The 20712-nt window shown below is 45.2% G+C and overlaps 9 protein-coding genes across 9 annotated transcripts; 3 read left to right on the forward strand and 6 right to left on the reverse strand.

Annotated features, from left to right (window-relative positions):
• Positions 1–220: 220 nt before the first annotated feature.
• Positions 221–1922, reverse strand: L228DRAFT_230922 (putative oxidoreductase). Its single transcript, XM_018330551.1, has 3 exons — positions 1755–1922; positions 801–1681; positions 221–725 (listed from the first exon to the last, which is right to left on the reverse strand). The coding sequence occupies exons 1-3, from the start codon at positions 1843–1845 to the stop codon at positions 573–575; spliced, it is 1125 nt and encodes a 374-aa protein (XP_018187007.1). The 5' UTR covers positions 1846–1922; the 3' UTR covers positions 221–572.
• Positions 1923–2458: 536 nt separating this feature from the next.
• L228DRAFT_239432 (2-dehydropantoate 2-reductase family protein) lies at positions 2459–3511 on the reverse strand (the record flags this gene model as incomplete). The annotated part of the gene is made up of 1 exon (XM_018331147.1): positions 2459–3511. The coding sequence occupies one exon, from the start codon at positions 3509–3511 to the stop codon at positions 2459–2461; it is 1053 nt and encodes a 350-aa protein (XP_018187008.1).
• A 430-nt stretch (positions 3512–3941) lies between these two features.
• Positions 3942–5680, forward strand: L228DRAFT_230924 (MFS general substrate transporter; the record flags this gene model as incomplete). The annotated part of the gene is made up of 5 exons (XM_018330552.1): positions 3942–4034; positions 4095–4266; positions 4328–4948; positions 5000–5047; positions 5098–5680. The coding sequence occupies 5 exons, from the start codon at positions 3942–3944 to the stop codon at positions 5601–5603; spliced, it is 1440 nt and encodes a 479-aa protein (XP_018187009.1). The 3' UTR covers positions 5604–5680.
• On the reverse strand, positions 5673–7632 carry L228DRAFT_261631 (hypothetical protein). Its single transcript, XM_018334347.1, has 4 exons — positions 7473–7632; positions 7192–7426; positions 6582–7141; positions 5673–6518 (listed from the first exon to the last, which is right to left on the reverse strand). Exons 1-4 carry the CDS (start codon positions 7532–7534, stop codon positions 5723–5725), a joined length of 1653 nt encoding a protein of 550 aa, XP_018187010.1. The 5' UTR covers positions 7535–7632; the 3' UTR covers positions 5673–5722.
• Positions 7633–8161: 529 nt separating this feature from the next.
• L228DRAFT_239435 (hypothetical protein) lies at positions 8162–9372 on the forward strand (the record flags this gene model as incomplete). The annotated part of the gene is made up of 2 exons (XM_018331148.1): positions 8162–8322; positions 8379–9372. 2 exons carry the CDS (start codon positions 8162–8164, stop codon positions 9370–9372), a joined length of 1155 nt encoding a protein of 384 aa, XP_018187011.1.
• Positions 9373–9687: 315 nt separating this feature from the next.
• Positions 9688–11265, reverse strand: L228DRAFT_153720 (glycoside hydrolase family 25 protein). Its single transcript, XM_018329308.1, has 2 exons — positions 10651–11265; positions 9688–10536 (listed from the first exon to the last, which is right to left on the reverse strand). Exons 1-2 carry the CDS (start codon positions 10825–10827, stop codon positions 10003–10005), a joined length of 711 nt encoding a protein of 236 aa, XP_018187012.1. The 5' UTR covers positions 10828–11265; the 3' UTR covers positions 9688–10002.
• A 114-nt stretch (positions 11266–11379) lies between these two features.
• Positions 11380–15004, reverse strand: L228DRAFT_248169 (ATP-dependent DNA ligase). The gene is made up of 6 exons (XM_018332797.1): positions 14745–15004; positions 14387–14643; positions 13169–14321; positions 12574–13108; positions 12292–12522; positions 11380–12237 (listed from the first exon to the last, which is right to left on the reverse strand). Exons 1-6 carry the CDS (start codon positions 14768–14770, stop codon positions 11704–11706), a joined length of 2736 nt encoding a protein of 911 aa, XP_018187013.1. The 5' UTR covers positions 14771–15004; the 3' UTR covers positions 11380–11703.
• A 615-nt stretch (positions 15005–15619) lies between these two features.
• On the forward strand, positions 15620–17660 carry L228DRAFT_153752 (hypothetical protein). The gene has a single exon (XM_018329309.1). The coding sequence runs from the start codon at positions 15882–15884 to the stop codon at positions 17565–17567; it is 1686 nt and encodes a 561-aa protein (XP_018187014.1). The 5' UTR covers positions 15620–15881; the 3' UTR covers positions 17568–17660.
• A 93-nt stretch (positions 17661–17753) lies between these two features.
• Positions 17754–18616, reverse strand: L228DRAFT_268941 (hypothetical protein; the record flags this gene model as incomplete). The annotated part of the gene is made up of 2 exons (XM_018335215.1): positions 17754–18181; positions 18250–18616. The coding sequence occupies 2 exons, from the start codon at positions 18614–18616 to the stop codon at positions 17754–17756; spliced, it is 795 nt and encodes a 264-aa protein (XP_018187015.1).
• Between the last annotated feature and the right edge of the window lie 2096 nt (positions 18617–20712).

The following is a 20712-nucleotide window of genomic DNA, read 5'->3' on the forward strand; positions in this document are numbered from 1 at the left end:
CTAACCCTAACCCTAACCCTAACCCTAACCCTAACCCTAACCCTAACCCTAACCCTAACCCTAACCCTAACCCTAACCCTAACCCTAACCCTAACAAAAATATATAAATGCTAAAATTTTTAGACTGTTTTAAGGCTGATTTAGGATTAGTTTTATAATGCTTACCTAATTTGTTCTATTTAACACGCTAAAATTGGGCTGCTGAACCTCCCTATTTATCCACCGCCGTTAATAACTCTTATACAAGTAATTCATATATAAATACCAATATTTTTTTTTCCCCTTAAAAAAATTATTAATATTAATTCGTTTTATTTAATCGAATGGGAAACCCGTTCGAATATCAAGATAATTTAAAAAGGAGTCCAGCCCATTATTTCAATTCTTCTAACCCTCTCAATAGGGACCATCCGATCGCCGGACTAGAAGCTCCCAGCGGCCAGCGCCCAGGAATCGCCCGTTCAACTTGTTTTTACTACTTTTAGCAAATACTCTATCCTTAATATACTAACAAAAACTATCTAGAAGATACTACTCAATACCTATCTATAGGTATTACTATAATAGCTCCTTTAAAGCCTTGCCAATGGTCCATTAGTACAGACTAGTCCAAGGCTTGCAGTACTAATTTCTGATACTGATTTACAACCCGTCAATTGCATACATCTTTTGAAGTCCTGCTTTAAGATTTCAAGCATGAGTTGAACCCCAGCTTCTCCGTCGTACTAGTAATACCAAAGACATTAGCATGTGTCTTAGGATTACCATTTCTTGGTAGTACAAGGGCAAAGAACACTTACTGCCAATCCCCAAAGCATAGGACGGCCAACCCAACAACACTCTGCTCCCAAAGCAAGTGCCTTGAAGATGTCACTTCCGGTCCTTATTCCGCCGTCAATATGAATGCGAATGCGACCTCTGGCAGCCTTCGCGCAGGCGGGTAGTGCGTCGATAGTCGCCGGAGTCTCATCCAACTGACGACCTCCATGATTGCTGATAATGACACCATCACAACCATACTCGATAGCGGTTTCGACGTCCTCAGGCGTAAGGACACCTTTGATCCAAATCTGCATCTTTGTAATGCTCCGTAGCCATGGGACTTCGGCCCAAGAATGAGAGTCCGAGTTCAAAGAGGAAAAGCCATCATCGTGTGACTGCTTCCGGATATCTTCACTAGACCTTTCAAGCATAGGATAGGAGATACCATCGGGGGGTTGGAATCCATTTCTCCATTCGTTATACCTCACCCCTAGCACGGGACTGTCTGCCGTAAGAAAGATGGCCTTACAGCCAGCGGCTTCAGCACGTCGAATGATGCGCACTTGCTTATCTCTATCGGTCATTGTGTAAAGCTGCATAACATGATCGATAGGACCGACTTCAGTTCCGGCCGCGGTAATCTGTTCCACAGAGTGATTTGCAAAGGATGAAACTCCCATGTTGACACCCATTCGGGCACATGCCCGGCTTGTTGCTAATTCACCTTGGGGGTGGGCCATAGCTTGAATTCCGGCAGGAGACACAGAGAGGGGGAATTCGATTTCTCTGTCGAAAAGGGATATTTTTGTGTTGATCCCCGAAACATCTTTGAGGACACGTGGAAGAAGACGATACTTTTGAAATGCGGATGAGTTTTCCCGGACGGTGACCTGACCTGTCGCCCCGGAGTTATAGAAATCTAGATGATGAAAGTAAGTTTCCCGTTGGTAAAATTCCCATATGGAGACATTGCTGAAAGCGTACAAACCTACCCTTCGTTGCAGCGGGGAGGGTCTTCGAGGCTGATCTCTCGAGGTCCGAGATCGAGAGGATCTTTTCTGCTAGAGGTGGAGGGGTTTCCATTTTGATTTTGACCCGAATAGAGCCTATTGTTGGAGGATTAAAAAAATCAACAAAATTGTATAAAGAATGCGTGACAGTCCTTGTTTAGAGCATTTCCTACAACATTCTATCTAATGTCTTAAAATTATATATATGTATATTTTTCCCCTACTAAAAAGCTCCTACAAACGTTCCCTTAGTCATTTCCAGCTCTCTCACCCCGTAGTTGATAAGGTTTCATTGAATATTAGTCAGTGGCCTTTTAGTAATTGGCGGGGCTGCTAAGACTACCCTTACTAATTGAAATGTCAACCAATTACACCAACATAGTAGTTTTTTACTAGTGCCACCCTAACATTCCCGTTCAAAGTACTGTATTTTGGAACCTACTCTGTACTAATCCCGTCTTTACACTCGGAAGGGGGTCTTATCTTGTTTTTATTCATTTGAATATTGAATTGGTCTACCCATGTACAAGATGCTCATTTGTCTTTGCAATATTCTTTTCTAAGAATAATTTGACATCAGTTAAGACCGGACCAAATGTAGCCACAATACATTCATTTACTAGTTTCAAATTGACCATTCTATAATAATAATAAAGTAATAAACAATATCTGACATGAAGCTCTGTTCAGCTATCTGATCTGGAAATGCCAGTCTGTTCTTGACTCTTTGCGAGTATCATTTGTGTCAAACATATGTTGGCAATACAGTCGATTCCCAAATCTTTGCCTCTCCTAATAACCCAGCCATTGATAAACATGATCTCGGTCGGCCTCCCCTTCCGAATATCCTCCCGCATGCTGCTAGAATTTTGTGCAGTCTTCTCCACAGTGTCTTGCACAACGGCCTCCAAAGACATGACGGAGAAGTTTGTACAGTCACGTGGCAGGTGTTGAATCTCAGGGAGATTCTCAAAAACGTTCGAGATCTCCTTCAATAGGCAACACTGTATAGGTTGCAGATGGGGGTTGTCTAATAAATCACCATTGCGGATGTCCAGTAAAGCCGTTAAAGGATTGACCACGCAGTTCGCCGCTAGTTTGAGTAGCTGGACTCGCAAAAGGTCAGCCCACTTCAATTCCGTGCAACGAAGATTGGGCGATCGGAGAAGAGCGTCGATCAGGAACCTGTCCGGACTTGGCGCTGGCGAACCATGACTGCTTCCTACAACGCCAACTTCGGCGCATCCATTTGGACTTGATAGTATAGCCTCAGTTGAAGATTTCAGGTAGACGCCATGGCGCATTATACCAAACATATATGTTGGTCGTGTTGAAGGATCAACAAAAAGCTGTTCGTTCATATCTTCCACCTGTCCCAGGCCATTTTGAAAGAGGCATATGATGGTCTCTCGTCCGATCCGGTTCTTGAATGGCTCAAGAGCAGTGACTGTCGCTGATGCTTTGACTGCGACGACCAGGTAGCGGATTTGATCGACGCAAGGTGAGCTTTGCTGTCCAGGCATCTCGGCATTGAAACCAGATGTTTCTTCCAAAGAACCACGTTCTCCGACTCGTAGGCCAAGCCTCCAATTTTTTGCTGCAAGCTCTTGGTAGAGATCTTGTCTGTGAACAAGAAGCGTGACAGAAGGTGGTTTGACAAGGGAACAAAGGGAATGTGCAATAAATGACCCAATACTTCCCAGGCCAAGAACATAGATGGTACTTGGATTGTTTGTCATGATAGAGATAAATAACGTAGCTTCCCGGAAATATGTTATTGAAGACAGGATCAACAATGTCTGATTATATGCTAAAATGGTAGAGATAGAGTTCTTCGTGACCCGAATTATTCTCCCCATGGGTATCCAGCTCGGTCATCGGGCTGATATAGTATGAACGGCCCGCAGTGAACTTGTCCCGAAAATTAGTAGGTGAGAAGTACCGTGGCGAATGATTTTTCGTCAGTGTTGCTTGATCCCAGAATTTTTGGTATAATTCCTGATTGCTCCACAGTCAGCAGTAATTTCGAATTAGTAACAATACCCCTCTCGGATAAAATGCAGATCCACCAAGTAACTTAAATAGTCAAGACTTAGTGCTATAAGTTGTCATCGAAGCTCAAACTACTCAAGCTAGCAATTTGAGGAAATATTTTGAAGGCGACATAGAATGGCAACTACGTTACAAGGCAGTCCACGGGAATGGGGCACCCGAGATACTGATTTTAAAAGAGATTTGACAAACCCGTTTGATTTCTCCCAGGTAAAATGTTCTAAACCTTAATTAAGATCGAGAGCAGTCACACTGATACAAATAAGAAAGAAACGAAAGCTTCACATTGTTTTTGCAGGTATATATTTTGTGTTCAACAGCTCATTGGGATCTTCCATTGCGTCTGGAGCCCACGATGAGATCGCCGACCATTTTCACATTCCTAGAGAGAACATTCAGATGGTGCTTCCGACCTCGCTTTATATGGCTGGGTTTACGATAGGTACACCACCCCTCCTGACTATTGTAACGCATAAAGCTTACTCAATTGGTTTTATCTCCAGGTCCTATCCTTTTTGGTCCGTTGAGCGAACGTTTTGGGCGGAAACCTGTCCTCGTGATTACTTTCTCCATCTATCTCATCTTCACCATGGCGTGTGCATTGGCACCTGACTTTCCAACCCTTCTCGTGTTTCGACTATTCTGCGGATTGGGAGGCTCAGCACCGAATGCAGTATTGGGAGGTCTATTCTCAGACATTTATGAGGATCCCCATCAGCGTGGATTAGCAATGTCCTGGTTTATCTTTGCAACAACATTTCCACCTCTTTTAGGACCGATCATCTCGGGCTTTATCTCAACCATTACTTGGAGGTGGACATTCTGGGCTGGCCTTCTCATTGCAGCTCCTGGATTCCCATTCCTGGTTACCATTCCTGAGACATACGTGCCAGTTTTGCATGGTAGAAAGGGAAAGTTCGACACTGAAAAACAAATTGCAGGCCTGGACAATCCAGGCCGGCTCCCGGAGGAGCAGTATATCTCTAATCGAATGTGTACCGTTCTCAGTCGCCCATTTATCATGTTCATCCGCGAGCCAATTGTTTTCTGTTGTTCGATGTACCTCGCTCTAGTTTATGCAATTTTGTATCTCTTCTTTGAAGCTTATCCCATTGTTTTCCAAGGTCAGTCCTCCTGTCACGCAATTTGATTCAACCTGCATCTAACGTCAACAGATTTATATGGCCTGTCAGCTGGTGTATCCGGACTAGCCTTTCTTCCAAGTAAGAATCCTTTCCCACTTTAACGAGTTTGGAATTTAATCTTCTGTTAGTTCTGCCTGGATCAGTTATAGCATTCGTCACTGTTTTCTTATACAGCTTGTACCATACGAATGCTTTCAGTGCTGGACTGACCTGGGCTCAATTGGAAGAGTACCGCCGTCTACCACTTGCCTGCATTGGAGCTCTAGCAATACCAATAGCTCTTTTTTGGCTAGGTTGGTCTGCAGAGCTTTCTATTAATCCAGTAATGCCAATGATGTCTGGAATATTCTTCGGATTTGGCTACTTGCTAATATTCATTGCTCTCATCAACTACCTCACGGATGCATATAAGCAATTCTCGGCTTCAGCAGCAGCAGCAGCAAGTACGTTGCGATCTATATTTGCCGTCTGCCTTCCCTTGGCCACCAACCCCATGTATACTAAACTAGGCATTAATTGGGCAAGCTCGTTACTAGGTTTCTTCTCGATAATGATGGCTATAATCCCTTTTATACTTATTAAAAAGGGGCCCTGGATACGTGCCAACAGCAGGTTTGCTCAAATGACTCAATGAACAACTAGCATTTTGCAGGCTATTCTAGATCCTTAGATACGTACTTGGAAGATTTTTATTAATAGTTATAGAGCGAGAATGATATATTAAATCATTAAAACATTTAGAATATACAAGTGTCAAAAAGTAGAGATAATGACATCTGATGTCCACTTTACAAAATGTCGATAAATGGCATAAGTAGCATCATCGAGGGCCTTTGGGACAGGAATACCAGTCCAGTTTGACAATCGAATGGGAGTACCAACAGCCATAGCCTCTTCCTCGGGATCGAAAAGTTCAGGATATTTATTAAACAAAAGCGGATCCAACTTGTAATGGCTAACCCCATCATCCATATGCAGCTCTTTGAATGCTAAACGGGCATAATTTTCATTCCCGAACAAAGATTCCACATTAGGTGCTGGCAGTTGCCAGACCCCCGTGCTCGGCTGTGGTTGCAAATCCTGCGCGATAGGTTGCTTCTCGCACATGACTTGAGCAAAGTCTACTTGCTCATTTTCAGCCTCTCCCATTGCTTGGATAAGCTCCCAAACTCGAACGTAGCCGATTTCAGGGTAATCGTGGCAGATCAATTTGGAAATATCAGTTTCAACAACATAGGCTGTAGCAATATCACAAATGATTTGATCAATGCAGGGGTTTGCAGAGTGTAACAAAATGAGTTTATCACGGATAGAAGGAAATGGGCACCAATCAATAATGGGAGGGTATGTTTCTGTCAACTGTAAAGCAGATGGTCGGTACCGAGCAGGGAGTTGCATATACATCTCTCGGCTTGGGCAGAGCTGCCATAGGGTAAGATTCGTGATGTGATGGTAGAATTTGGTCGGTGTGTACCACGACAAGGCAAGCGGTCGATTGAGACTGTTGAACAATGACAGCATGAGAGACACAGAAAGACGGACTTTTGACCTATTGTAGTAGATTAGTCGTTGAATGAGTTTTTCATCTTAGTTATATAGAATGAATACATACAGCTTTAATTCTAGAAGATCCGAAAATTGAGAAAAATTCCATGCCCTTTTAATACATGTATGCAATGCATTGATGTGGTCAGAGAATATAGAGTTTGAGCTGTGAATATGTCTCCCGGGGCTGGATATGTTGGCCATGATGTATTGATAGTTATGAGGTCCCATTTGATAATGGTAGGACCATATGCCAGGAACTCCTTGTACAGGATTTTCCATAAAGGGCGAGCCATGAAACTCTAAAGGAAGATTCACAGCATGTATCAATGAGTTTGTATGACCCAACTTTGCTCTGTCAAAGTCTTGATAATTACTCGCGATATCAATAGATGTTTCATCACAATGCTGTGGCCCAGAGGATGAAGCGAGGGGTATAGTGCTGAACCCAAGAGGACTGGAACTAGAAGTATTATCTTTGAGCCCTACATCAATAAGTGAGGCAGAGAAAATATGCTGGTCGTCGTCAATTGATAAAATTTCCCGATCCACCTCAGATGGGCTGTTGACAGATGGTCCTTCCGTAGTTGTTTGCCCCGGAGTGGACGATTTGGTAATGGAATCTGGCTGTACAAAGGTTAAATGAGATTTTTCAACAGAAACTAAGGGAATCTTACATAGCCTTGGAGAGTGCTATTCACCATATTTGAAAGCCCTCGAAGCGTGGTTTGCACAGCCTCTAGCTTACTGGCTAATGTGGAGAGCTGTTTGCGAAGGAGCATGTTTTCCTCTTCTAGGTGGCAGACACGCTCATTGTCTGTTCTACTGGCATCTTTGAGCCGCTGTTCAAGCTCCCGGATGCGGTCGTTTTGGCGTCTGCGGAACGCTTGCTGCGAAAGCCGATTGCGCAACCTTTGCCTGTGAGAATCACTCGGGTAATATCACAGGAAGTGCTTACTTTTTTTCATCCACCCCGGTCGGCTCGTTTCTGGACTCTTGGGCTCTTGGTTGGTTTTCCATTCTGTTTCAGCTGCTCTTCAAATGAGTTTATACGTCAGAGATATTAATATCAATTAGATGTTGAGCATTGGAAAATTATGCAGGTATAGAGTTTAGGTCATGCGAGTTGAACGGAGATGACCTGTTGGTCGTGATTATGGCCGCTTTTAGTCACTTGGCTGGACCACCTCGCTTGTTTGTTGTAGTCACCTACTAAGGTGCCTATAGCTTAGTTTATTTATACATTACATTAATATCATTACATTCTGTTATGCTCCTTCGCTTTATGGCTAAGTATCAATAATACATATGCTCAGCGTACATAGCATATTGGCTGGCTAGATTTAGAAGGAACCTAGACGGAGTATATAAATCATTGCTGGCATAGCACAGTCTATTAGTTAAAATCTTAAAAGTATGAGGTACTTATTAAACTAGGCAGCAGTTCTTACGTAACAGACTTTAGGCTCAGCGGCACTGGTTCTGTCTTTTGCTTCCATCGCTGGTGCATCCCAAGCCAGAACAGAGCACGAGCACCATTACTTCTTCGCTTTGTACTTTCTAATCAACTGTACGATAACAGCCCTTTGGAAAGAGAGAGGTACCACGAATTCCAACTCTAGCGATAGCGAGTCTAGTATTAACGAGATGCCGGATCAATATATTCATATGGACCTCGAGCACCGCGGTGCGGAACAGCCAGTGAGAAAATCACGTGTGATTCGTCTTTGGAAGATCCCCCTTCCTCTGCGCAAGGGTCAACTTTCGTCTGACCTGTTGAAGAATATAGCTTGGCTTATGACGTTGTTGTGAGTATGTCAGAAAATGTTCCACTAATAGATTACTGAGCCAGCGTGTTACACAGATGTGTTACTCAATTTGCATATATAATATATCTTCAAAATGGTATGATTCGCGTACCGAACGACCCGTACGACATTAGATTCAGCAAAGTCATCGACGAGAAAAGCCCGTCCATCTGGGACCACGATCGCCAATCATTCATCCGCAACGCTCTTCCGGTGCCCGTACACTCACATAACGATTATTCGCGCCGTATTCCTCTCTTCGAGGCACTTGGCTCAGGCTGCATCAGTATTGAGGCCGACATTCATTTACGTAACTCTGATCTTCTTGTTGGGCACACATCAGCCAGCTTACAACATAGCAAGACATTGCGCTCGATGTACCTGGAGCCTTTACAAAGAATGATCGAGGTACAGAACGGCAATGTTGCTGAAGGCACTTGGCGGGGTCTCTTCAACCTCGCTCCTCACCAGACACTCGTCCTCCTTATTGATCATAAGACCTCGGGGCCAGAGACTTTTAGGGAGTTATATACTCAACTACAACCACTCCGTGATCTTGACTACCTCACTTACTGGAATGGTACAGAGAGGGTGCTTCGACCCCTGACCATCGTTGTATCAGGCAGCGCTCCATTTGAGTCGGTTACTATGCTTAATGAAACACACAGAGACATCTTCTGGGATGCAAACCTAGAGGAGTTGGTCTCCGCCAGCGACAACTTTGATGAAGAACCTTTCAAATATGTATACAATGCCTCGAACTCGTATTTCGCATCCACTGAGTTCAAAAATGCTGTTTTGTACTCCTACCGCGAACCATTTACTCCACCGCCAAAGACTCCACAGATGAAGGATATGGTGGCAACGCAAATCGAGCAAGCTAGGGCTAGAGGCTTGATGGTCAGATATTGGAATACGCCTTCACAACCACCAAACCTTCGAGAGGTCGTGTGGAGGGTCTTGATCGAAAGGCAAGTCGACATCCTGAATATGGATGATTTGGGGGCTGTCAGAGCTAGAGCAAATGGATGGGGAAATATCAAAACATGACGACCAATCTTACATATACAGGGACGATGTCCTGGAAATTACCAGAACATGTTTTGTTGCATGTGTTGAATCGGATCATGAATTAGACGGCTTGCCCTCAAACACTTGATCCTCAGAGCTCCAAGGATCCATGCCTTGCCTAGTACATGACCCGCCAATATGCCGTTCCAGGGAAAATATACATCCTCGAACTTCTCGAAATTTGAGTACAGCGATATCCATAATGAGCCGAACTATTCATTTAGCGACCTATAAACATTCGGAACAGCTGGGTTCTACACCTTACACACTTTAGAGAAGGAAAGCAGATGCTCCAAAGTTATTGACAGGTACATGAGAGATGTGTAGCAGCCACCAAGATATAGATTTTCTTTCTCAGGCCAAGATATTGAGACTAGCGAGATTGATCGATGTAGAATTTATCCATCCAGCGCTTACGATGAGCTTTAGATCAGAGAAGGAAATCGGGTGGTTTTCCTGATGCAAATGTACTTCTTCCAACGAAGGTCTTACTTGATTTGTCTATGCTAAAGGCTGAATGCCTGTTTACTTGGTATGATATATAAACAAATCAAGTAATTAAATATAATTATATTTGTATTATTTAATCAAACTTGCTATTGTTTTAAGTTAACCAGTAGCAAGCTTCTTAAGGCTTGTCAAATCACCATTAAAGAGATCAGAGTCGCCACCATAGGTGTAACTATCGGCGTTCTGCCAAATAGTCTGGTAAGGCCAGCTGCCAGGGATGGTGCCAGGGGAGCTGGCATAGCGAGCCAGGACGAGCGGGCTGGTGGTGTGGAAAGCAGCGGAGTTACCAGTGCAGGTAGACCACCAGTCGTCTGTAGAGTAAATCAAGGGGTAACGGCTCGTTTTGCTATGATAGGTGTTGACAAAGTCCTGGATCCAGCTGACCATGGACGACTGGCTCAAACCATAGCAAGTTGCGCCTGAAGGGTTGTACTCAATGTCCAGCATTCCGGGAAGTGTGATGCCATCGTCAGACCATCCACCGCCGTGAGCCAGGAAAAAGTCGGCTTGGGTGGCTCCAGAGCTAGAATCGGGGTGGGCGAAGTGGTAGCCACCTCGAATGAAACCCGCATTAGTGGCGCCAGTATAGTGGCTGGAGAACTCGGAATCGATATAAGTAGTCCCTTCGGTAGCCTAAACATGTAGATGTATTAATATCTGTGTAATGAAAGTCCCACAATGGAATGTGGCTGGATGGAAAACAGGGTCTGGAAGTCGTAGCGTTATTATCGAATTCTAGGCACTTACCTTGATGATAACAAAACGAGCTCCACTATCGTAGGCACCAGCGAAGTTAACAGTACCTTGGTAGCTCGAAATGTCAAAGCCCTGTACAGTCGATGCGCGCTCTTCTAATGGTGCAGCTCGAGTAGTCGACAGCAATGCAGCGGCGACTGCAGCTACACAGGAAGCGGAAAACTTCATGATGAGAAGGTCGATGACAATGAAGAAAAAGGGGGACAATTCAACGAAGGCGTAACGAGGCTTTCCTCTTGATTTGAGATTCGAATCCGACCGTAGAAATCCAACAAAGGGTCGGCGACATGGCTGAATTTATGTTTTTCGGGAGCCCAGGTAAAGAAGCACTTTCAGTCTCCACTTTTCGTCGCCCTCTAATGGCTTTTCTGTGGCTCTCGTGGCGCAATATTGGCTCTGTAACATTTTGCTTCTTTTGTCGCTCATGACACCTTTCAATCATGGCAACGATCACCGTCTGCATGCAGTTCCATCACATCCTCGTGCCTGAATAACAGGGCCAGGGCGTAACTTTGTGTGGGTCGGCCCGCGGCGGCCGAATCTTGACACAGCCGAGTTGACGAGTAGGGACCCTGAGGGCGTCAACGAGCTTCTCCTTTGAGTTTGGCTTATCCGCTCCAGCGCTGCAGATCACCAGAAAGTGGCGTCTCAAGTTCCATCAAAGTCGCATGAGGAGACTGCGATAGACAACGTGATGAGAGATAAGCGTATTAAACTTTAAGGTCCGCACACCGCTCTGCCCACGAGCCAAGCTAATCTCGGCAGGTCAAACAACCAGCTCGTCATAAACTGCCACTTCGATCTAGAGCTCCGCGCTCTTCGGACAACATTCGCTAACTTGGCTTGAACGAAAAACAGGGTCTGATGAGGGGTAAAGAGTATTGTGATGCCACTAGCTCTCTGCAGCTCGCGAGCCCACGTGCGAATGCTTGTGAAAGAGAAATCATATCATTGCTATCGTGGGCGAAACTATGGATAATCTATACATGTCCGATGGAACCAGGCGGAGCGATAATATGTCTTCGACATGCCAAGGCGCATAAGCTAGTATTCAAAGTCGTCGTCGACGGCAGGGCCCCGAGATTTTGTGATACTCTCTTGCTTTCGATACATTTCCGCAACCATTCGACTGCTTGTCGCTTGATCGGGCTTCTTGTCATCCCTTTGCTTTATGAAGCGCGGAAAACGCAGACTGATACCTTTACCGGTGCCGTCGCTGAGTTGATCGGCAGCGGCTTTATAACGAGGACTTAAAGTCAAATCGGCTGTCTTGACTTCCCAGACAAACTTGGGCTCAAACCAAACGTCCGGCTGATCCTTGACAATATTCGAATGAGAGTAAAATGGCTTTGGCCGATCAATGGCGTACTGAGAAAGCTGGGAATGAAACTCTTCTAGAATTGCTTCTGAAAATCCCGTCCCGATATTACAAACAGTCTCGTACTGTTGCGAATTGGGATTGTAACACGCCAAAAGAAAGGCGCCGTAGACAGAAGTACGCTTTCCTCGGCCAAAATATGCGCCAAGCACGACGAGGTCCAACGAGTCGCCAATGCCCGAAAGGTAATCCTTCTTGATCTATATGAAAGGGTTAGAAATGAATTTTTGGTAACGTCTGAGGGAAAAGAGTACCTTAAGCCAATTCCTGCTTCGCTTGCTTGGCTCATAACCGCTCTCCTCTCCATCGAGCATCTTCACCATCAGCCCTTCGCATGAAGCCTTTACACTCTCGTCAAGCAAATGCTGAATTTCTTCTAGGTCGTTCGTATTGCCAAACTGAGCAAAGGAGAACTCTCCTTCAACTTCTGAAAATGAGTTTCGCATCAGATCTCGACGCTCGTTGAGAGACTTCTTGACAAGAGCCTATGTCGTATTAGCTACTCTGCAAATTACAATGAATGTAGATGTACATACTTCGCCATTCAGAAATAGCAGATCAAATGCAAAGACGCACACTTTTACCTTTACATCTTCAACCTTGACATCTTTTCGCTTTCGCGTCATGAGCTGCTGAAAAGGGAGCACCTTCTTCTTCTCCATATCCCAAGCAACAGTCTCACAATCCAGAACAAAGCTTTGTGTTCCTTCTTTGACCCAAGTATTCAGCTTTGCCAGGACGTCCGGATACTTTTTTGACAAATCCTCCGAATTTCTTGAGAATATCGCTGCCAAGCCATGACCTTGCGTTTTGCCCGAGGGACCATTGACCAGATATTGGTTGGTCGAATCCGGCGACACGTAGTGGATCTGCGCCCGTTCTCCATCGTATTTGTACTCACAAGTAAAGCTTTTACCTTCAAACCTATCAAGGACTTCGGTGATGGCTTTTGTTGGCTTCGCAAGCATGGGTTTGAGAGGCACACCTGGCTGTAACTTGCAGTTTTCGCGTAGTCTGAAGATACCGTGCTCCAACATTGCTGGGATAATTACCTCGTAGCTTGGAAGCTCACTATTGATCATGATCTTTCAGCTACAGCAAATTAATGATAGAGTATAGAACTATTCTTACCTGTAAACGGATTTTAATATTCCTTCACCTTGGGCGAGTTCGTCTGTACTTGGAAGTTTCTTCCCTTTGCTTTGTGTCTCATGGATAACCATGGCTTGTGCTAGAGCAACAAGGACTGTTTTCTCAGCGAGCCCAAGTCTCAGCTTCCCCTCAAGAGTCCGCACAATGAATTTAGCCTCACTGGGGCCTCCTTTGTCTTTTGTGATGTCAATCCCTTTGGAGCCTTTGCCTGCACCATTTGTATCAGCGGCTGATAGAAGTTTCTTAATTCCCGCAATCTTGCGTCCCTGAGCTCCCTGTCCTTCCGTTATCGCAATCGCCATCAAACCTTCCTGCACGCCCCGCACTGTTAGAGGCTTGGGCTTGAACATGGTAGGCTGATTCGATCGGCTTTTTGCTGCGACAAGGCCAAGATCGCCAATCTCATGCTGATCAGCTTTGATAACAGCTAAACTTCTTCCCGTTGTCTCTCCAATAGCCTTCATAATCAACGATTCCCCAATGCCGAGTTCAATACCGGCATAGTCCGGGGCAAGTTTATTGATCATCAATTGCACCGTAGGGAGAAGATCTTGAGGTGTCAGACGAAGAACCTGACGGAGAAAGAGTGAGCAATGGGAGAGGATAATCAAGCGCTTCGTAGTCATTTCGATGAGAGAGAACGTCGTGCATAGCGCCGCATATGGCGTCGGCTCCCCTGGTTTCCAATCGGGGTAAGGGTCTTGGCCACTGTTTTGAAGCGTCGATTGGACCTTTTCCCGCGCCTTTTCGGCGATTTCTGGCTTAACATCCTCCTCTTCCGAGTCGTTCTCAATCTCCGCTTCCGAAGCAGAGTCCTCTTCAACGGGGGGTACAAGGTTTGGTGTCGTATCCATCGCTGCAGACACATCGTTGACATTTTTCAGTGTTGTCTGTTGTTTTGCTTGGCTTGAAGGAGATTGGCTGCGACGACGATCTCTGCCTGCGGTACCCGCAGATTTAGCTTTTCTTGGTTGGACCTTCTGAGGCTCTTCGGGTAATTTTCGCCGCAGCCGTTTCGTTGCTGGTTCCTCATCATCCTCATCGCGATCCGGTGTGTTTTCTTCTTTGATTAATGATCGTTTGGGAGATCTAGAAGAAGATCTAGACGAAGATCGTCGGCGTTTTGAGGGGCCTGTGATCACCAAGTTTACATTAGCCATCCAATTCCTGAAAATGACACGCAAACGTTACTCTTACTTTTTACCTCAGATACACTTGGGGTCTCTTGATCGGATTCGGCTTTTACTGCTGCAATATTCTGGTGCGTATCGGTTTTCAGTCCATTTTCTTCTTCGAGAGCAGTTGTATCTCTTTTCGGCTGAAGGTTCTCTGCATTTGGGACTTTCGAATCAGCTGGATTATCGATAGCTGATTGATGTGATTTGGTGGAGAATGTAAGTTTCGACTGGCGTGGAGCGGCTGGCTGCGATCCGGCGGGCCGTCCAAAGAACTTGCTAAAAAGCAAAAGTTAATTGTGATCGTCAAGATCCTCGCATCATCGAGAAGTCCAATAGAGGTGTCGCACTCCAAAGTTCGCTGTGCTGATCTAACGTACCCCAGTGTGGCTTGTTTTGGAGCCATAGCCGTCTGGTATCCAGCTATATGTCTGTTATGCAATTGCAAATAATCCAAACGGGGCCAGGGCGGATAGGGAAAGGGAGGCGCCAAAAAAGGTCGGAGGTTGTATGGTCGCCTATAATTTATATTTTTAGGTAGCAAAGACCGGGTAGAATTCAAGTAGATATAACTTCGCATCCCCTCAGCTCTGAATTTGCTAGGCAGCAACTGCAAGCAGCAAGTAACAACATGGAAAAGATGATCATTAACGGGGAAACGCGTAGAGGGAAAGTCGCGACGCGATTGCTATGACGATTACCTAATGATTTATTCTGTAATAATACTACCTGATAAGGAAATTCACTTCGGTACCTTCAAGGATGAATCATTTGCTGCCTGAACGGAAGTACCTCCCTCACTACTCGCGCTTGTATGGAGTGACTGCTATATATGAAAGTCACAGCGTTCCTCTCCAGTTCCCTTCTCCCGAGCCTTTTTTTCTCAAGGCCAGATATGGCGCAGCTGTTAGCCAGTCATTTACTGTCTTCTACAGAGTTGGCGCAATGTCGAATAGGGTCAAGAATATTATGTGGATCATGTATGATGGTTAATACACCGTCCTCAGCGAATCCTGATGCAGCTAGAAAGCACGCCTTCTGTCAAACTAATATTGCTCAAGATCTCGCGCTGCTATGACTTGCCCCGGAGGGATAGATCCCGCAGCCATCGGCAAACCAGAAGTCGTACAAGATTTCTGACGTCAATGGACAAACCCTATCTCCCCTTCATTTGATATCTCTGCCCCTGCTTCACTCCCCGCTCTACACTCCAGTAGAGACTTGCCCGGCTCATTCCTTTATCTTGTAACGCGATTGCTCATGGATGATATATCTCTGTTTAATTGTTCGCCTCTTCCGGCTCCGCCTTACCCTTGCAAATTGAAGGACCTTTGTTGCTGACAGTTCTGCTATTAATCAAATGCTTTTGAGACTCTATTTTGCGACTGAAGTCCTGAGCTCCCATCGAAATTTCTGAAAGAATGATGCTCAACAGAAAAGTATAACGAGGCTTCCCGCGACTCAAGATACCCTCGGCCACGGATCCACCGCTGAGGCCAGCCGACAGGCCCTTACCTATGTCTAACGCAAGTGGTAGAAATGGGCCCTATACAAATGGAAGTCTACCACAAATCAATCGATCATCTGCAGAAGAAGATGCCTTGGCAGATCAGACGAACAACCTCCATTTGGGCCCAAGCCATCAGACCACCTTCCCCGGCGCCAACCCTAACTCTTCAGCGCCACCGCCAAGGAACATTTCCCTAAACAGGAGCACTTGGCTGACTGCTACGCCGGACCAGTCCAAATGGAAGCATGCCATGGAAGAGGCTCGTCACTTCGCTGGAGGCTTGGTAACGCATCCGCACGAGTCTACTAAGCATTTTACTATCCTGCGTCACTCCCATGGTCTCGTTTTCTACAAAGGTCCATCCACGTCCCTTGCCATTACTATTTTCTCTGATCAACCGCTACCAGCCGATCGGCGGCTGTGGTTGCAACTTAAAGGCTGGACTGGCAAAGCTGGAATGAAGGTCAAAGGTCTTTTCCGGACCAATGGTAATTGGATCAATGTGACTCCTACGAATCGAGCGACTCCTTCAGCGCTGCCGCCAACAGATGAACGTGCCTGGCAACGTGACATTAAAAGGTTCTTGGAAAAAGCGCCCAAGGAAGCCCGCACACACAAAATCCGAGAGACAGATGTCCTACGCATTCCGGCCGAGGCCGAGGATGGATACTACCGTATTGTCATGACTTGTGGCAACGATAGATCAGTCCTCTGCCCTAGTCCGGTGTTTCGCTTGGCCTCGACGTCAACATCCGCTAGCTCTGTCAAAGGTTCCTCCCTGGCAACGCTACCCGTTGAGGTTGGTATCAATGTGCTATCGAGCATGGCGAAAGGCGCTGCCGGAAATGCCATTTCCCCCATCACAAGCCAAGCAGCCCAATATGCGCCGCCCTCATGGGCCACACAAACTGCATCAGTTGCTTATGATGCAAGTGCAATGAGCAACAAAATAGATGCAGCGAATGAACAATATGATACGCGGCGTGATGATGCAGTGAAACAAGCCTTATCCTGTCCATACAATGAAATTACAAGGGCATGCGTTGTGGGAGAGGAAAACGGTCCACAATCTCCGTATCCGCTAAAGTTAGAGAGTGGAATAGTCCGGGGCACAGGGCGGGGCGCTGCAGAGCTCGGATTTCCAACAGCAAATCTGGGTATTCGGCCTGAAAGCCTCTACATTCGCCTCTCCGGCGTATATTTTGGCTGGGGCCTTATAAAGTCCCGTGATAAGAAAGACTTTCTCGAAGGATGGAAACAAGCAATCATATCTGTCGCTCAATGCCCTTACAATGGACCGGACGTCGTGCCCCGTCAGGTAATCAAAGTCCATTTGATTGACGACTTTCAAGGTCACCAATTTTTTGATGCAAAGCTCTCTTTGATTATCATGGGCTTTCTACGGCCTTTCATCTCTTACGACAGGATCGAAGCATTCCTTCACGAAACTCACCGAGATATTGCAATAACCCATCGCAGCCTCGAAAGGCCGGCGTGGACTCCTGAAGCGACCATCAATCAAATCAACCATTCTCAAAGCAGTCGGTCGGCGACGGACCGATATGTTGATTTTCGACAGAATTCCCAGAAGCTCATGGATGCTGTACCACTCCATAAGGCTGGAGTTAGGACAGGCGGCGCAAGCTATAAGGACCAAATGGTCGGTCGGGGCGGTCTATACATCTTACGCTAGTATTAATTTCGGCCTTTCTTGCATAGGTTAGTTTTGTTTATCGGGACTGTGGAAAGAGACTTTCAAGTAATTGTCCAGTTGCATTATACCTAGTCTTTATTGATGAATTCACTCTATATAGTAGTCGGAAAGGCGCCAATGCAAACTATGTTATTCCAACCAAAGGATCTTTTTTACTTTAGCAGATCACATGTTACTTTCCAGGTTGTTCATACAGCGCCATGCACTTTCTGCTGCTAGCTTTGTTTCTGTTCTCAGACCTTCCAGTCTTGCACAGTCTGCAAAGCCATGCTTCCATCGATCCCACCTTACCCGATCAACCAAAGCTTGATTGTCTTTCTTATTCTCTCGATCAATATCCAATTTCGTCCATTGGTAAAGTTCCTCTCCCATGATTTGTACCCATGCCTCAGCAGCTGGAACATGGTAGTCTAGTTCCTCGCGTCTCAATCTCTCGTTTTCCTCGTCAAACACTCTATAGAACGTCCACAGACCATAGCTTTCAAGAGAACATGCATGTAGTTGAGTGAGATATGCAACAAAGGCATTGAGACGAATCCAGGCTTGGATTGATTTGGTTTTTTCTTTCTCGTTGTTATTGTGCTTCTCCGGCCCTATAACAAAGAAATTGGAGTAAGCTTAACAAAGAGCTTCCTAGATAGGTCTATGGAAAGAAACTAACCATTGAACTTTTCTCGTACACTACATGCTATTTCATAATAAAACTTTTTCGATGCTTGACCAGGGAGTTGTGAAGTGAACGAGACGACTACCTGTGCCAGATCAGGTGGTTGAAGGGGGGAAGTAGTGGCAGCATCAAGTAAGATAGCTTGAAATAAGATCAAGGATTCCTCTGGATCTGATTTTGATTTGACGAATGTGGCAATTGATGATGCAGCACGTTGCTGGCTAGATGAGTCAGAGGGATAGAGTCCTTCTAAGGCTTCTAGGAGGTTGCGTTGGATGTGGAGATCTTCGACGAGGTCGGGCTCGCCAGCAAAGTCATCTTGCCAGTCTTTTAGGTACTTTGCACTCCACTGGTCCATCATTCCTTGAATTATATAGAGTTAATGTAGTTTTGGTCAGGCTTAAAATCGTCCCAGCAAGGATGTTACCGACCATCGAATGGTACATGGCCTAACCATCTCTTTACAGGACCTTTTCCTGATCTGCTCTATAAGGGTTCATCTTTGTAATTTATGAGATCAAGCAGAGATTACAACCTAGTAAAGCTGTCTCTAATATGATTGTGCAATGAAATTTTGAAGGATTTGCTCCCTTTATTTCTCTAAACTCTAATTCTTGGTTGTTGAGTTTATTCACCCTTTCTCTATTTAGAACATGTCATTTAATAATGATCTACGTTCGCTACAAACTCGCCTATTATAGTAGTGAAGCTAGCATAAGCAGGAACTCCACGTCATCCATGAGGTATCTATTCTATAGTTTAGCTTCTGGTAGCATACACTCAATCCCAAAAACAGACTCAAATGGCTGATTTTCGTCATCACTCATCCTTGAAGTACATTCTGGGTTTTCCTTCATCATGCATGGTCACGGAATCCGAATCGAAATTAGCAAGAAGCCTTTTTCAACAATTGATGGACCGGTATGAACCTACCCAGTCCACACGGAAGCCATACAATTCTAAAATGTTGATACACATGACCTACAATTACATGCAATCAAAAGATGAATTCTTGTTTATTTTCTTTCACTATATCAACGAAAATCTATCTAGCAGTAATCTTGAGGGGTCGGAAAGTGGCTTTGCTACTATCCTCTCACACGTCTTTACCTTGTGGAATGACGAGAATCAGCTTCTGCTTGCTCACAAAATTGATTCATTTGCCGATTTTCTCTTGAATAATTTCTTCATGCCACGTAAGAGATTTGATAGTTACCAAATATTTCGCGGTAATACGCTAATACCACTAATCTAGTTAAAGCCTTATCTGCAAAGACCCCTCAGCCGACACCGATAGCTCTGTCTACCATGCAGACCTCCATTCCTTTAGGAACTACAGAGCGAATCTCGAATCTACGCCAGCAATGTTTATCCCGTGATAGACACCGTTGTGTTATTACATACAAATTTGACAGAGACGAGGCAACGAAACGTTTGAAGCGAGATGCTGAAAGTGCTGTGGACGATGATTCGCGTCCTCTTCAGAATGTACCGTGGGATCACCTAGTGCCACTTGAAGTGGCACATATTATGCCCCATTCCATAATGTCTATTTCTCCGGGCACCACCGAACTTGTAAGCCTTGTACTTGGATTCCTGAATGCGAGTACTAACATTTTTCCTTCCAGACTGATGCAAAGAAAGCTGTACTTCAGATAATTAACATGTTTGACTCTGGATTAATCCATCTAATCGACGGGCCAAACATCGATTCCCCACAGAATGCAATTACACTCACGCTCGAATATCACCGGTCGTTTGGTTCATTCAAAATATTCTTTGAGGCAACGCAAGATCCAGCTACTCCACACACGTATAAGATTGACTCAACCGAAACCAAGCGCCCTCTTCGACATCCAATCTTTCCAATAACACGAACTCTTTCTTTAAGCCCAGGCCGTACAGTTGACCCACCATCACCACGCTTGCTTGCTGTTCATGCTGCAATAGCTCATATTTTGGCATTAAGTGCAGCTGGTAACTACATTGATAGTGTTCTCCGGGATGCTGAGATGCTAGCTATAGAATCAGATGGATCCACTCACCTAGCAGAACTTATAACGCTAAGGTTAAACGGCTGGCTAAAAGTACAGAGGGTATTCTAATCTTATGTATAATTATTATTGAGATACAAATGTAACATTTAATGAGCCATGATGTGTTAAGCTACCGATTTTCCGATCGGTTCCTGCGTACAATTTTTGTGTGAAAAAACCATGTCTTAAATAAATGATATGGTCCAACATTCGGGAGGATGATGTTCCGCGGTCAAAGCGCCCGATCACCTAAGACTTAAAACAGCAGAGCAACGTCTGCCAAGCGTAGAATTCAACGTGATATGAGCCGCGAGGAATGGCATTATTGCGCTCTTGAACCAGCAGAGTTGCTTGGCGCCCTTGGCGCGGACGGGTGGGCCAGAATGCTGGGGAAACCCACGGGGAAAGAAGGCCGAAAGTC

The sequence above is a fragment of the Xylona heveae genome (genome assembly GCF_001619985.1).
Source record: "Xylona heveae TC161 unplaced genomic scaffold L228scaffold_7, whole genome shotgun sequence".
Classification (NCBI taxonomy): domain Eukaryota; kingdom Fungi; phylum Ascomycota; class Xylonomycetes; order Xylonales; family Xylonaceae; genus Xylona; species Xylona heveae.